This window comes from Tauraco erythrolophus, chromosome 21, assembly GCF_009769465.1.
Source record: "Tauraco erythrolophus isolate bTauEry1 chromosome 21, bTauEry1.pri, whole genome shotgun sequence".
Taxonomy (NCBI): domain Eukaryota; kingdom Metazoa; phylum Chordata; class Aves; order Musophagiformes; family Musophagidae; genus Tauraco; species Tauraco erythrolophus.
Window position 1 is genome coordinate 11,501,428 of NC_141485.1, and position 16,016 is coordinate 11,517,443.

At 51.4% G+C, this 16,016-nt stretch overlaps 1 protein-coding gene across 2 annotated transcripts; it reads right to left on the minus strand.

Annotated features, from left to right (window-relative positions):
• Positions 1–2,492: 2,492 nt before the first annotated feature.
• ORAI2 (ORAI calcium release-activated calcium modulator 2) lies at positions 2,493–14,885 on the minus strand. 2 transcript variants are annotated; one of them, XM_086624608.1, is made up of 4 exons: positions 14,853–14,885; positions 13,004–13,049; positions 10,512–10,752; positions 2,493–5,108 (listed from the first exon to the last, which is right to left on the minus strand). In XM_086624608.1, exons 3-4 carry the CDS (start codon positions 10,737–10,739, stop codon positions 4,563–4,565), a joined length of 774 nt encoding a protein of 257 aa, XP_086480734.1. In that variant the 5' UTR covers positions 10,740–10,752; positions 13,004–13,049; positions 14,853–14,885; the 3' UTR covers positions 2,493–4,562. The 2 variants fall into 2 exon arrangements, with proteins under 2 accessions (XP_086480734.1, XP_009976678.1); XM_009978376.2 differs by lacking the exons at positions 13,004–13,049; positions 14,853–14,885 and adding an exon at positions 11,112–11,142.
• Between the last annotated feature and the right edge of the window lie 1,131 nt (positions 14,886–16,016).

Sequence of the window (16,016 nt, forward strand, 5' to 3'; positions counted from 1 at the left end):
AACAACTGGTTTGGACTGTCAAGTACCATCGAAATCTGAGAAAAGTATAAAGAGGTCTTAATCTTAATTAATTAGCTCTTAAAAGTAATTTTGGTCACTGTGCTAGTATTATTAATGTAAGATAAACTTTAATGGTCTTCATGTTGTAGGAATTCCTATCGCAGCTCTTTACCTCCTTAACCAAATTAGCACTTGTAAAACATGCTAAGAACCAGACCCTCCTTAAAAGGAAACACATCTAATTGTTATCTACTTGTGTGTTTTAGAGGGAGAAGGATAATATCTGACCGAGGTTTTTTTAAAAAAGGGCAAAACCAAGTTAACCCAGAGAGGATGCTGGAGGACATGAGCTGCCTTTCAAAAAAAATCAGTCTGAAATCAGCAAGAAGAGTAAAACTTAGCAAGTTTATCCAGTTTCTCTCACACAGCTGGACAATAACTGAGACACATATGTTGTTCTACATTAAATATTGTTCATGCAGAGATAAAACAAGAATCGGCAAAGCTAAAATACAGAGGTGTTTTTTTTTTTCTCCTCCTAGCACTTAGCACTCATGGTTGTTACAGCCCTGGGCTGCAACAAGCTCCCAGTCGTACACACAGGTATTCACGGGAACGCTTTCCAAATTCAGCACGTTGGAAACCACGTTGTTTGAAATGGGTACAGAGGACACCGCCTGCGAGAAGTTAATCAGAAAATAACCACGCTGGCCCAGTTGTGCCGGGGTCTGAATTTGAGGTTGTGGCTCAGGGGGGTGTTATCGAGGCAGCTGCCTTAAAAATAGACACAAAAGATTTAGAAGATTACGAAGCTGCAGCAGCAGGGAAACTCGAAGGCCTTTTGTTCGTTTGCTTTAAGGCAGGGAAAGCAGAGAAAGGACATTATGAAATCCCAGGTGAAGCCAGGGAAAGGCAAGAGGAGAACATGGAGTGCGAGCAACCAGTCCTACAACTGGTCGGGCATCCTGCACCTCTGTCCCCGAGCCCAGCGCAGATGTCCCTGTGGCAAACTGGGATTGCCCGTCCTAGAGTCCCAGTGCCAGGGAACCGAAGGATGTTCGCTCTGTGCCTGCACCTGCCCCACCAGCTCTCCATAAACACTTCCACATATTTGAGTGCTTACCGCAGAGCACGCTCTGCCCAGTGCTCCCGCCCCGTATCGCTTTCATCCGTCACGTGAGTCAGGCCCAGACGGTCAAATCCAACATCTACTCCATCTCCCCTGGTCATAAAGCCTCCCCGAGAATCACGTATCCACCGAAACAACGCGGCGGCAGCTACCAGAGCCAAACCTGCCCCGGGGCGACGTTAAAAATATGGAGCTCGCAGAGTAAGAGCTGCCACTAACCACAGCAAAGGGAGAACCCGACACCGCTCCAGCTCCGACAGCTCCCTCTGGCTCGTGTTCATGCCCGGTCTTGACTCGTGCTAACAAGGCAAGGAGAGACAGGAGTCACCTTCTAAACCAAGGCAGGTGCCCGAGGACGATACGGAGCAGGGCCGTATCCCTGTCCTTGACAGCTCCTGCCCTGCTTCAGAAAGTCCCTCCAGCGCTGGAGCACGCAGAGGTATTTTTCTGCCTGGCAAAAACCATCCACAAAAATCTAGAAGGAGGACTCAGGACTTCGGAGCGAGATCGTGGCTGTTCCCTGCAGCAAGCCAAGGCGATCTCCACTGCATAAACCAGAGAAATGGCCCAAACAAGGCAACAACTGGTCCGGAGAGTCACAGCCCAAAAGGGAGCTGGGATTAGGGCAACAGCCACCCCAAACTACAGCACCCCGGGGCCCAAGGCTGGTGCAGAAAGCTAACAAAGATACCAGGGCAGATCCTGCTGACAGCCACGGGGCACCAGAAGAACAGAGGATCTTCTGGCGCTGTAGCACAGAAGCACCCGTCGGGACATGTACAACGTCCCTGCTCCTTTACGGATGAATCTACCGTGGCCGATACCTCAAGCAGTCTTTGCACAACACAAGTCTGGACCAAACAGCGGTGAAAACACCAACAAGTTGGAGGAAGAGAGGCAGGAGTAAGAAAAGCAAATGCTGCTGTTGGGAAAGAAGGAGGAGAGGAGTTACAGCACGAAGGTGATGGGTAACCTAGAGAGATCCCAGGTGCCAAAGAGCAAAAATACTCCCGTGGGCTCCTCATGGAAGGGAGAACTCGGTGCCCAGAGAGACACAAGAAACAAAGCTGTGAGCAAAGATGGGAAAGCACGTGATTATTCCGTTTTAAACCCTCGGGACACCATCTCAAACCGCACCTCAGGCTCCCCGCTGCAGCAAGGCGATCCCACTCCAGTCACAGACTCGCTGCCCTGAGACTTATCTCAAATTCAATCCCACCAAAGCCTCACCAAGTTATTCTACAAAAATCAAAGCACAGTTTCTGCTGCATTTCTCCATTTGCTGAAGTTTATTATATTTGCAAAGAATTAAAGGAACAATTTGGCTGTTTCCAAATGAGGTGCCACTGTGAAAGTTGTTTTTTTTTTGAAATTGCAAAAATGGCTCAATACTTTCCTCAACTACCTCTTGAGCTCCACAGCACACAGAGTCCTGTTATTACTGATGTTAAAGGAGAGCGCAAAGCACAGACAGGAGATTCATCCTGTCTGGTCTGGCTCTGGCCTCACAGTAGAAATGTTGTTGGTGGAAGAGCCTACATGTGCAATACTTGGCAGAAAACTCAACTCTGATTTTGTCCTATAAACCTTTAATTTTTATTATGGTAAAAAGAGGAGGGAGAGAGGAGCAGACTCCAGGGGAGACTGTATGAATTTCACGACCGCCCACTTTCTGGAGGACGCTCCTTATTTTTGTAAGGACAGACGAGTCTCATGTAGCACACAGAGACTATGTTCTGTGCTGCACATCAGCCAATATGGTACGTGCCAGCTGCGGCAAGAACGACAGACGAAAGCCATGGATACAGTGCTAAGCAACTTGTTCAGCAACGCTCAAACTCACATGTAAACAAGAGAGATGAGAGTTGGGTTCCCAAGGCCCTCGCCAAAGACGAACACAGGGATAGTCTCCCCCTGCTGCACTGGGATTTGCGTGTACTCTCCATTCTGGGAAGCTGACATGTAATACACTGCCATTAGATTTCTCATATCCCAGTGGAACAAGGGACCAGAGTTAAATAGAACATTACAAACATCCTTAATGGTTTCAGAAACCTACAAGGTCTGGGAGACTCTGAAATGGCAACGCTGGAGTGCAGAGCAGGAAATCGGCACAGGATCAGGGCCAGGAAAACATACTTAGGCTGCTTTCAGCCCTGCGTGGCAGAAAGCCTTACTTTCCCTCAAAAGAGCTGATGATTGCAAAACGCTCTTTTCCCTCCACAGAGTTACCATAAACCATCAAATCATTTTTACAGAAGTTTTCCCCCAAAAAAAGATGCTATAGAATGTACAAGCTTCCCTTGCTAAGCAATAACAGACGTGCAAGTGTCATTTTCTCGGCTGCTGGAAAAAAAGAAGAGTCAGGTCAGATGAAACACGATAGCTCTTCAATGGCTCACAGCTCTGCTGCCGCATCCAGCTCCGTTGGACTCGCTGGTACAGCTCCGGGTTCCACCAGAGGAGTTGCCTGCCTTGGTGGAAGGAGAAACCAGGCAAAAGGCATGGCAGCAGTACATAAATGAAGGCGACGCAGCGAAAGATCTCTACAATACGCTACATGCTGACACGTCTTACCTCCTTGAAACTCACTTTTCTAGTCCTTGAAAGTTTTGTCTCATTAAATTCCCTGTCACTGTTCTAAGAATGTCCTTGTTAAAACTAAACCACCTGTGAGCCTTGCCTGGGCACTCTTGCCTCTTATTGGGAAAAACCAGATGATGTTGGCATTCGTTCAATCTAAAGTGACAGATGCTGCTGAAGAAAGTAAGACAGAACTTCCCAGCCTCCTCCAACTCGAAATTCTACCTCCTCAGCTGTAAAAATATAGTAAGCAATAGCAAGAAAAGAACATGAAAAGCTAAGGCTGGTTTCTTTCTGGTTATGTATTTACGGAACACTTGCTTTGGAACAAAGGTGATCGCCACTCACAGTTTCTATTGTGCTTTCCTGGATGTCCTCAAGTCAGCTGCAGATACCCTCGTGAACCAGCTCAGCTCTAGAAATGAGTGGCCAGTTCATCGCTGCTGCACTGACAGCTGGGGAGTTCTGACACAGGAGACAGGTCCTACACACACACACACTGGCTTTCTGGACAGCTGATGCACTTTTACTTTTGGCAAAAGAATATCGCATTTGTAAAAAATACACATTTTTGGCTACCTGAACCAATGTTAAGGTAGGTACAGGTTTGACCTTGAACTCCATGGCAGTGTCAACTAAAGTACGCAAGTGTGTAGGACCAGAAACAGGCCAGAGACCCCAGCATCTGAAACAGCACTGGAACCCACAGCTATGTACGGCAGGCAATTAGCGTTTACACAGTTAAGCCTCAAGACAATCCGTCGCTGGCGCGTCTCACCAACTCGCAGAGCAGGTATTTTGCTCCCAGCCTCAGCTGAGCGCGTCGCTGGGAGCAGCCTCTGCCTCTCCGTCACACCACCTGCATGCCTCTGTCGTGCCCGTCTAACTGCACTTTCAGTTTGTGAAGCTCTTCGATCTCTCGGTTGTGCCGCTCCGTTTTGTGCCGCACCAAAGAGCGGTAGAAGTGAATGGTGAAGACGACAAAAATGAGACCCACTGGGACCATGATGATGGTGGAGACCAGCGCCGACTGCCAACCCGCGTGGCCGCTGGGCTTCTCGACGTTGGCGGTCTCATTTTTCAGGATGGAGCCCACGGGCAGAAATTTGATCCAGCACAGAAGCACCACTTCCGCAAGGAAAAGGAGGATCCCCAAGACGGTGGAGAAGCCCCACGCCAGCTCGATGTAGGGATGCATGCGCTCGTGCGGGGACTCGCTGATGGAGTTCAGGTTGTGGATGTTGCTCACCGCTTCCACGTTAGGCAGAATGCAGGTGCTGATGAGAAGGGCAAAGAGATGGACGGCCACGAGCACCGTGGTGCAGGCACTGAACGCGATCAGCAGCATCTGGGGGTACTTGTACTGCACCTCCAGCTGCACCTCCACCATGGCAACCTGGGGGGGAGGAACAAAGAGCTTGTCAGCAGCTGCTAGTTTTCCACTTTGCAACACTCTCATCCAGAAAAGCATCTTTATTCAGGAAGAGCACCCAAGGTCAAGTACACACTCAAGTGCTTTTTAGAACAGCAGCCTAGATGGATCATTCCCATTTCCCACGAAGATGGACACGCAGGCTGCAGCGTGGCCTTTCTGGAGGCTCACGTGCCCATTCCTGCGCTCCAGTTTTCCGAAATAACCGATCTCTCCCTGCAACCACAAGCCATGCGACCTGCATCAAACCAAACACGCAACGGAAGGAACTCATTAGACAACAAGCGGCGCCGGGAGGCAGCTGCCAGCCTGCTGCCCGCCCACCCGCCCCTCACACCTTCTCCTTCCGCCCACCGCTGGCGGCTGCGGCGCAGGAAGTTTCACCTTCAGGCATGTAAAGAAAAGCAAGAGCGAGCAGCCCTCCCGGCCAGCAAGGTTCCACGCCCCCTCCTTGGGAAGCATGCAGGCTGCTTGACAGTTTAAGTTAGTCCGTCGCCAAAATCACCGCCTTCTATTCTCAGAACGTTGTACGTTTGTTTTTATTACAAATACGCCCAGATACAAGTTATTTATATCCTCAAATTTCTCCCTTGAGAGCTAATAACTTACCGATACGCTCAGCAGAAGTGGACTGCTGCTGCCTTACGGGTGTGTTCCACAACCCAGAAGCAGGCTGTTTTCTCAAAACAACAGCTATCATCTAGCAAGTCTCCAAAGCTGTTTATTTTAGTTATTTATTTTTTAAAATCAAATTATGCTTAACAAGCAGAATAAGCGCAAGAGAGCAGGGCGCTCTTCTGACATCAGAAGTGGAGTTCTAGTACAGGTCTGTCAACTGGTTTAGAATAAGAATTTGTAAAATTACTTGACCTACCTGTGAAGTAAAATAGTACTTCAGGTGGTGTCCCCCCGAAAGGGCTGCAGAAACCTGGTGCTAAGAGAAGCTACAAAACCAGCGGACAGGACCATCAAACATTCCTCTCTAGTGGCTTGCTGGGATCTGCAGCTGCGCGTCAGGATTTGCACAGATACCACCCAGCCTGGCAGCAGGCAAAACCTCCGGTGAGCCCGGGCGGCCGGCCGCTCCGGCGCCTTGCCGGATGCGTTAGGGAAAGGAGCCGATGCTCGGATGCCTGCCTCGGGGCAGTGTCTCTCAAGACCATCACGAGACAGCAAAGTCCAAACAAGAAGCTCGATTCTGGGGGTTAGATGGATTTTGCAGAACAGACTCATCATTACTTTATCCAGACTTCACACGAGACCACCACGGAGCAGCCATTCCAGGCCCTGCATGAAAACCTGCACCATTCACTCCGGCATTACCTGTTAATAATGCTATTTAGGCACTGGCAGATTAGGGGTACGCTCATGCACTCCCTGTTGGTGGCCCTGAAGAGGATTACAGGGGATGGAAGCAAGTGCCTATGTTGGCATGAGTGCTGCCTGACCTGCGTTTGCTTTGAAACCATCAGCAGCCTGAACGACGGGATCACAGTCCAGTCTGAACACGTTTAGTAGCAACCAAGATACAACATATGTGTTTGGGGTGGCAAATGGTCCATCTCTGCAAGTCCAGATTTTACACCTACATCAACTATTTAGAATATTAGAGACACCAAAAATATCATGACCGTTCTTGGACGTTCCCAGCCTTTTGTTCCAATTATGAGCACGTAGGTTTTTTAATTTATGTTTTTTTTTAAAAAAAAGGTTCCTGTTTGCAGTTTATAGTAATTCTTGTTGTACAGCAGAGAAACAATAACACAGGATTGGCTTCACCATCTGTTGCAAGGTCAATTGAATGAAAAGACATTACACCTTGCCTTGCATACGTTCTCTTTGCTGTCCGCCTTACATTGATTTGAGAAGGAGGAATCAGACCTATTCCCTGCTGTGCTGCTCTGTACAAGGAATTTGTACAGTGCTGTGGTTGTCGGTCACACCCTATCAGCCAGGAAAAGCTGAGCTTGTGTCGTTCATTACTGGGTGCTGTAACACCCAGAAACATAGTATTCTGCAGGCTGAATAAGAATTGTACCTGCATGTTCAATTTACAGCTTTATATTAAAGCTGAAAGCCTGGCTGATGTCGACATATCAATTTCGACTTGTTACCCTTCGCATGAGCCGTACTTTCCAGCTAATTGGATGTTTCCTCCCAGACTAACCTATTCCCCAGGGCTAGCTTCAGCTGTGCAATGTGATAAATTTTTAACACTGACTGATGGCTCAGTAAGTGGTATTTCAGGGAAAACCATCAACAATCCAGAGAGCACAGAAAAGCAGTTCATTTAACCCGAACAAGGGCTGGAAAGGTGAGTGAGCTCTTATCGCTTCAGCTGCACGGACTGTCACATCAGCCTCTGACCGGGATAAGAGAAAGAGGACAAGCTGACACAACCCATTTAAAAATCATTACATATGCTGCTTAGTCTGTAAAACTATTAATATGTCATGTTTGATACAATTATACTCTTCTGTGATAACCATCTCTTCCCAGAAGCCCAGGTGCCAAGGGCTTGACTTTGCAAGGCACTGAGCACGCTGCCGAGCCGCAGAAAATTGCAGCACAGGCTTAATTTTAAGCTTGAGAACCACCCTGCTGAACTCCATGCTCACAGGTTTGCTGGACGACCACGTGCTCGGAACATTTTAGAATTAAACTGCAATTAAATCATGTGCGATTATGGTCTTTGGTGGTTTTTTTTCAGACCAGTATAGCCCACATTGCCCCCAACAAAGAAGATGCTCATCTTGAGAAATTTAGACCAGGGTAGATGGTATCAGGCAAAAGGATGACAAATGGCTTAACATAAACCATGTTACATTCACACAGATGGCTTGGCAGCCTCTAAAAACCATCACTCCAGTAGATCTGTTGGATATATGTATTTTTTTTTTTTAAATCAAATACATATCCTGTAGCAAGTGGATTGATTAGCAGTAATAGCTCTAATATCCATCAGGAAAATTATTAAGGAGGTTTCCTAAGCTCCCTCTGAATGTCCTTCACCTTCAGTCTCCCTGGGGCAAATGCAGTAGCCCTCCAGCCCACCTCCAAACAGACGCGGCGCTGGAAAGGATCCACATCCTCCTGATCTGCCCAGCACTGCCAAGAAATACCAGAGAGCATCGAGCAACGACGAAGGTTCGCGTTATTCTGCAGCCTGTCCAGAAGGAGCTGGATCGAAGCCACCGCCTGTTGATTAAATCTCCATCAGCTCCTAATAATTTTCAGCCAATATGGAACCAGCTTGAATCAAACAGACTGACAGGGAAGTAAATAAAGCAATAGCCAAGCCCTGTATGACATTTGTTTACATAGTTAATGCACACAGGGCTTCAGGGAAACTATTTAACTCTGAATAACTTCTCTACTTTCATCAACAGCCAAATAGATGTTCTTATTAGAGAGTAAACATCCGTGTACCAAATACCTGTGTGCCAAATTACCAGCCGAGAAATATCCTGGTAGGAGCGGAGACCTCAGCTTTCACTGGAAGGTCCAGTACGATCAGCTGGGAAAGAGCTTGCTAATAAAGAGAATTCCCTATTGCAAAAATTTTTATTTCTGACAATTACTGATTTCAGATGTGCTTACTACGTTAAGCTGGTGATTATAATTAACACGACTTATACCTACATGTCTATTTGACTCACGTTTTAAACAGGTTAAAGAGAACAGAAGTCAAATGGTTAATTTGGAGTGTTTGCCAAGGACTTTCAGCAACTTTCTGTTGTTTGAGTTGAGAAGGCATGCTTTGTTCTCAGATACGTGGTTCCACCCTGCGGTGTGGGTGGGCTGCAAGACCCCCCCCTTCCTCCCCACCACATCCCAGTGATGCCAGTGGCAGCACGCCCCAGCACAGGCACCTGCTTGTGCAACCATGCTGCCTAGATAGATAGTTCACAACAACACAAAACGTTAATTTAATAATCACATTAAAGAGAACAGTCACAACTGACTAACACAGAACTCGGGTAACCCAGAGGCACGAAGGGGAAGCACACGAGTGGCTTTTAGAGTAAGAAAGCTTCCGAGTGAGAGAGATGTACAGGAGAGCGCTCAACTTTCTCAAAACGAGGAGGTACCTTCTGCCATTTCAGCACAGAAGCTTGGTTACAAACCAACACATGCTGCGTGAAGAGTTTTCAGGAGCATCGCTTGCACGCAGCCAGTGAGCGGAGCGGAACCGCAAACCGACCCAGCACCCTGTGCCCCCTGCACCTGCTGCCACCCAACTCCCCCCCCGCGTTTTCCAACTTCACGTTGGGCGACCAACTTTGTCATCCCAGACTGCTGTAATGTTACAGATAATTCATGTTCTGGAGGATTGGGGGAGGAAAAAAGCAGTGGAAGAAGCTAAGATAAAACAAGGAAAGCTATCCAGACAGCTCCTGAGATCTGTCTTCCCCCTCCCCAGCTTCTGAGCTGCAGGATGCAACGTCTTCACACGACGTCCCGCTCGCCCAGGCGAGCCTCTGCCTCTGCGCATTCAGCCGACAGCCCTCAAGAACCACCAGACCTGCCCATTTCCTGAGCAGAAAACCTCCCCCAAAACAGGTTTCAATTCTCACTCTCGATAGGCAAGAACCGGAGTGAGAACACAGCACGGCCAAAGCTCGGGCAGGTCTGAGTGCTGGACCACTCACTGTCTCCATCTTGGTTATCTGCTCGCTCTCTGACATGGTTCTGACCCACGCAGAGAGCTTCCAGGTAACACCCAAGTGCTGCAGGGAGGAAAGCAAGTACCAGGGATTACTCCCAAGAGGCAGCACTGACAAAAATACACCAGGTTTGGCTCCCTCCAGGCTGCAGAGTGCTCTGACACCAGGTCCGAGGCTGGGGAGCCTCTCCTCACACCTCAGCGTATAACACCATCTCCTCGCTCACGCTACGCAAACTTCGCTCCGGCAGACCGTGACCTGACCTGCACCTCATTTTAGACACCCCGACCCGAAAACACACATGCAGAAGGTAAGATAACGTTCAGGACCACAGCAGCCACAGGGGCCTGGAGGAGCTCCACGTCCGAGCGCAACCTCACGCGAAGGCAGCCAGCGACGGCGGGCCTGGGGGCCAACGGAGAGCCCAGGTCCCGTACGGTGGAGCACGTAAAACCCCTCGCAGGGAGGGGATTAGTGTTTTTGAAGGGCTGACTTGGGAGCGCGTGGGTTGCCTGTTAGGCAGCTCTGAGAGAGTCAGCCTCAAATTTGTCAGCAGAAGCCTCCAGGCAGATGTCTCCTGCTTCTTCAGAAAACAACAGCATGTCCTGCTTCCTCACAGGAGGAAAACACCAATTAATAGATTATTTTAGAGAACCAAAAGCTTCACGATCCAGAAAGCATTGCTACAAAGCACACGTACCATTGCAAATCCCGAGAGCAGAGCAGAGGTTCTGCTGGAAGCTTTCAGTTTGGCTCGGCTCAGGTACAGTTTTCTCCACGAAAGGGCTTGAACGGAGTGATGGTTTGATGTGACCAGTTCCAGATAGCTGCGCCGCACCCAGTCCCGATAATCCATGCCTTTTGTGCCAGGTTCAGAGCAGCAAGCGGGAGTGGAAGGATCCACCGGAACGTTTAACTCAGAACTCATGATGAGAGGAATGCTGAGGGAACAAAATAGTTATGTTCAAAAGGAGGGAGCAGGCGTGACAAGCTTCAACCACTGGAAAAGTTTAAACAAAAAGCTGCCCTGGGTCAGTAGAAAAATGATGGACCAAATACCATCATGTTTGCAAGGCACAGAACAGAGGAAGGAGCATCCATAATTGCTAAAAACAACCATGAGAACTAGGAAACATTACACAAGCAAACCCGGGAACTGCTCCAGCAGGAATAGAGGAAGGCTGCACCGCATCTAGCTTTTTATTTCAAAGCTGGCATCTCAATTTTCCCCTTTAATTCCTCTTTGCTAATAAAAAACGCGTGTTACATAGACACTTTGGAATTAGGGCCCCCATCTTACCATTTTCTTTCAAGCTGACAGTTAATTTCACCGTGCATCACGGGCTGGCTCCAAATGCATCTCCTTAGAGTACCAAAGTAATGACAGGAGCATGTTCAGGGAGTCACTTTTTGCTCTTTCTTTGGAAACTAGTCTTTTTTCCAGTTAAACCATTGCTCATCATAACTCAGTTCAGACGGGCACAGTTCTTCCCCGAGACTTCCCCAACAGTCACAGAGCCGAACGCTGCGTGGGCTTAGCAAATGAACTTCCCACTGCAGAAGCGTGGGAAGTTACATTTCTTGAACTGCTCACACTCCGCTTATCAGCCACATCTGACCGAGAATCCTGGTCCCTTACTTGCACCGGCGCCTCCTAGCACGGGGAAAGGAAAAGGCAATTCCCAGGGCAAAAGCGAGCTGCCTTCCAGGTAGTTTCAGCATCTTCAGGTTCAAGAGATTACACTGAAAGATGTAAGAAAGCAGCAAGACTGTTTCAGGGGGTGGATGCCACAGCTGTCAGCAGAGACCAGCGCGAGGTCCCAACCACCCCAACGCAGCCAGGCTGCTGCCGAACGGCTCCGGCAACCTTCCTGAGCATCCACAGACACAGAACAGAATTCACGAAACGTTTTGAGCAAAAATCCCTCAACTTAAACAAAATCTGAAACTAGAGGTTTAACTCAGCTTCCCAAAGAACAGAAATCACAATTCTCGGGTTAATCCCCACGCTCACCACTCTGCCACCGACCACCACGGCGATGGCAGGTGGCACCAGAGCTGCACCGCCCTGACCCTTCTGGCTATAAATACCGACCAGCTCCTAGGAGGAGACACACGCCCTCAATCACACACGGCGTGGTACTAATTAGTGCCAGCGCCACACCTCAAGGTCACGGGTACCTTGCTCTTCGCTTGAGAGGAGCCCCAGCCCTGCCCGCATCCCCCGCCCCGCTCGACCCAGCTCTTCCACGTGGAGACAGCTGATAAACTCACATCTGCTGACAGATTTGAGGAAGTGGCCACCATAAAAAGGACATCAACTGCCCACAACTCCAAATGTTATTACTAAAAAGGAACAAAACTGTTGCAGGAGCAGTCCCAGATCAGACTGCAGTAGCCAATAAAAGCATTGGAGGTTGTAAGATCGTCTGTCCCTCCCAAGCACGGCGGGCTTTCAGATTCCTGACCCCTCAGGCACAATAAGGATGGCAGGAAGAGCACAAGACGATTTCTTCTGGGCAGTTTTGACAAGGCCATTGTAACAGCCCCTGGAAGGCTCCAGGATGGCTCCTGAACTGCTCAGGAGTTTTCAAATTATGAAAAAGAAAACAAAAAAGCATAAAAGAACTTTCATACAACAAGAAGAGCAAGAACAGAATAACAGGGACAAACCTCCTGTTTGCTCTGTGTTCCCACAAAAGGCAAGAATCACCTATTTTACAGAAGAAGAAGAAAAATTAATCTCTCCCCAAGCATCCGGGAGGATCAGAGCAGAGACATTCTGCGAGCAGCAAAATTACAGAGCTGCTTCCTGTGATAACATCCTGTGTGGATTCCGCAATGTATAGCGTGGGGTGAACTCATGAGCTTTGTCCCTGGTTGGGACACTGATGGCCTCCACCCTGCCATTTATTTTCACAAAACGCACAGGAACTTTGTATGTAGGAAACTTCAACCCCTGGGACAAATTCCATCGAAAAGACAAATTAATTCAGAGGTTACAGAGGGAGAGCAAGAGTACCCGTAATCACATCTGCTTCTTTCCTTAGAAAAATAAGCTAAAATACCACTGGGATGAATTTTCACTCTGGAGCAGCTCAAGAGATGTTCTCAAATAAGTAAACAACTTCAGAATAAAATCCATAAATGCACATGTAGCCCAAACAGGCAGCAAGAGGAGAGCAAACTCACCGTGCTGGCCACAGGCATGGAGAGATAGGGTGGAGGGCTCCGAGGGCTGAAACACAAGACCAAAGCAGCACTTTACATGCCGGCACCTTACGCAGTTTTACTCTGGAAATACTTTTTGGCCAGTCATCTGCACCAGGGGAGAGTTATTCTGGATATTCCATGTTCCTGCCTTGCAACCTTAAAGGTTTAGGACACTTGCTCTTACGGAAATAACTGTCCTTCAGGGTTTTAGCGCACAGGGCAGTTGAGTTTGGGATGGAGAATCGGGACTTCCCCAGGAGACCTCTGCCTCAGCCTGGCAGCCAGCTCTGGCCAAGTCCATCCCGGCGGTGCCTTTCCTTGCACCACCGAGGCACTCGACCCCGCTTCATTTCACGCCGCTGAGGACAGAAAGCGCCCTGCGACTGCTGCCTCATCTCGATCTTGTTCACCCGTCCAGCGCTGCCCTTCAGAGCAGCGGGCAAAGCCTTCGCCGTGCCTCCTGCCCCAGCCGCCCCTGGGCAGTCGCAGGAGCATGTGCAGGGATTTCTTTACAGCAGGGAATTTCTTTACAGCAGGGAAGGAAGCGGATGCTGCCGGGGCTGAGATACGCAGATTCCCCTCCCGCCGCCGGCATGCCCTGAACCATCTCCCGCAGAACGCTGCCTCAGCACCGCCGTCAGCTTCCCTGCCTGGCTTTGGGGTGCCGCCCTCCCCCTCAGCCCCAGGTTTCTGCCTCATATCCTGAGATTAATCAGCAGATTTGTTCCAGCACCTTTCTCCCTGTATAGCATCGTTGGAGAGCCCCCACACCGTGGCAAAGCCTAACCCTGGGCCCCACTGCTCTTCCTTCTTCTCCGGCTCTGGGCTCCCCATGCAGAGGCTCTCTTTGCCATGGGGAACCCCTTCCCATGTTCTCCTCTGGCTTGGGATCCCCTCCCAGCAGCACCCCTGGGATGTCACACCGCCCAGGCAGGCTGTGAACTCCCCACAGCTGTGACCCCTCTTCCAGCAGCGCACTTCAAGCAGGGGATCCCCTGCCAAGCAGGATGTGACCCCCCGGCCGCACCACGGCAGCTGGGATCCCTCTGCAGGGACCGTCTGAGCAGGGGATTTCTCCTCCTCCTTCCCAGCTGCTCTCAGCACACCCCAGGCAGGATGTGACCCCACACAGCAAGGGTCTCACCTCCAACAGCACCCTCAGACGGGGGATCCCCCAGGATGCGACCCCCTCACAGCTAGGATCCTGCCCTCCGAAGGCACCCTCAGACAGGGGACCTTCCCCAGGCAGGATGGGACCCGCTCCCTCCCTACAGCTGGGATTCCCCCTTCCAACAGCACCCTGGATCAGGGGCTTCCCTGCATCATAGGCAGGAGGTGTCTCCCCTACAGCACCCCCAGCGAGAGGATCCCTTCGTCCGGATGTGACCCCGAGAGCTGGCCTGCTCTGTGCATCCCAAGGGAGCTCCAAATCACCGCCGGGCAGGATGGGACCCCCTTCTCTGTCCTCAGCGGACCCCTCCCACGCACTCACACCACCCATGGCACGGGATTCTCCTCACGTGGGCAGGAGGAGGCTCGTACCGCCCCCCCCCCCCACTACCCGGGAGGGAAAGCCCCATCCGGGCACGATAAGACCAACTCTCCCCCCCGGCACCCCGGCAGGATGAGACCCCCTCCTCCCGCAGCACGCCGGGCAGGACATACTCCCCGCCACCCCAAACACCCCGGTGGGGCTGAAGCCCGCTACCCCAGAGCGCAGGACCCGCCACCCCGGTCAGGATGAGACCCTCCCTGCCCCCCGAGCCCCGAGCCCCCCCGGGCGGGATGCAGCCCCCCCCCGGGGCGGCTGGGGCGGGCCCTGGCTCACCGCGCTGGCTGCCCAGGGGCCGGGTCGGGTCGGGTCGGGTCGGGCGCGTCGCCCCGGGAGCGCCCGTCGCCGCCGGCTGCCGAAGAGCCGGAGCCGCCTCCGCCGCTGCCACGGCAACGCCGGGCACCCGCCACGTGACCGCAGGAAGTGGGGGGGCGGGGCCGCCCCGCCCGCCGCACGTGACCGCCGCCTCATTGGGCCGTTGGGCCGCCAGGCCCCGCCCCTCGGCCCCGCCGTGCAGCGCCGGGCCCCGCGGCCTGCGGAGCCGCCCCGAGGGTTTTACCGAGCGGGGGAACGCGCTTGGCGGGCACAGAGGACGGGCATCCCGAGCTGTCCCGGCACCTCTGCGGCCGCGGAGCCCTTCCAGCAGCGGGCCGGGGCCCGGGGGGGCACAGCCCGCGGAGCTCCCCGTGTGAACATGCATCTGTAGGCAAAAATATCCGGTCTGCGGCTCCCCAAATCCACGGCTGGGGTGAAAACCCCCCGCGGATAAAAACATGGCTGGGCCTGGCCCTCGCGTCTCTCCATCTTGCCCCAGAGAAGGCGGCGGTGCAGCGGGATGCGAACGTGCTTTTATTACAATTATTAATCACAGCAGAAAGTCGCCGCTTACACAAGCCAAAAGGCAGGGCCGCCTCCCGCCCCGCCGCGCCGCGGCATCCTCCGGCGCAGGCACCGGGGCTCCCTGCGGCACCCAGGGCAGCCAAGCCAGGCTGCCGCCTCCCGCACTGCTCCTCCATTGCCTCGGCGGGAAACCCTCTATCAACTCATGAGAAGAGCAAGGACAGGGTAGACTCACGGGAAAGAGAGGGAGTTCCTTCCCGGAACACAGATCGAGAAAACGCGGAAAGGCGGCACGACAGGTCAGCTGTATCACACGGTAATCCCATCTTCCTGAATTCCCTTCTGCCGGGGGAGGGAAAAGACAAAGGGAAACAATTCCTAAAAACTTCAATTAAAGAGACAAATACATTTCTTATCCTGAGTGTGCTTTTCACCTCTGAGATCACGAACACCTCTGCCCGGTTCCAGCACTAACGCTGCCATCTCTAGAGGTCCCACGCTTCCCAAATGGAACAGCAGCAAACTTCAGCCCCTGGAGATCAGTCCCCGGCAGGGAAGGGAGAGAGGCTCCTCTAGAAAGCAATCCAGAGCACCAATTTC

Bases quoted from the DNA above. Each gene is read 5' to 3' on its own strand.
- ORAI2 (XM_086624608.1), bottom strand. From the start codon at position 10,739: ATGAGTTCTGAGTTAAACGTTCCGGTGGATCCTTCCACTCCCGCTTGC. The intron at 5,109-10,511 runs GTACGTGTGCTT...CCTCCCCCCCAG, and splicing joins TGCTCTCGGGATTTGCAATG to GTTGCCATGGTGGAGGTGCA.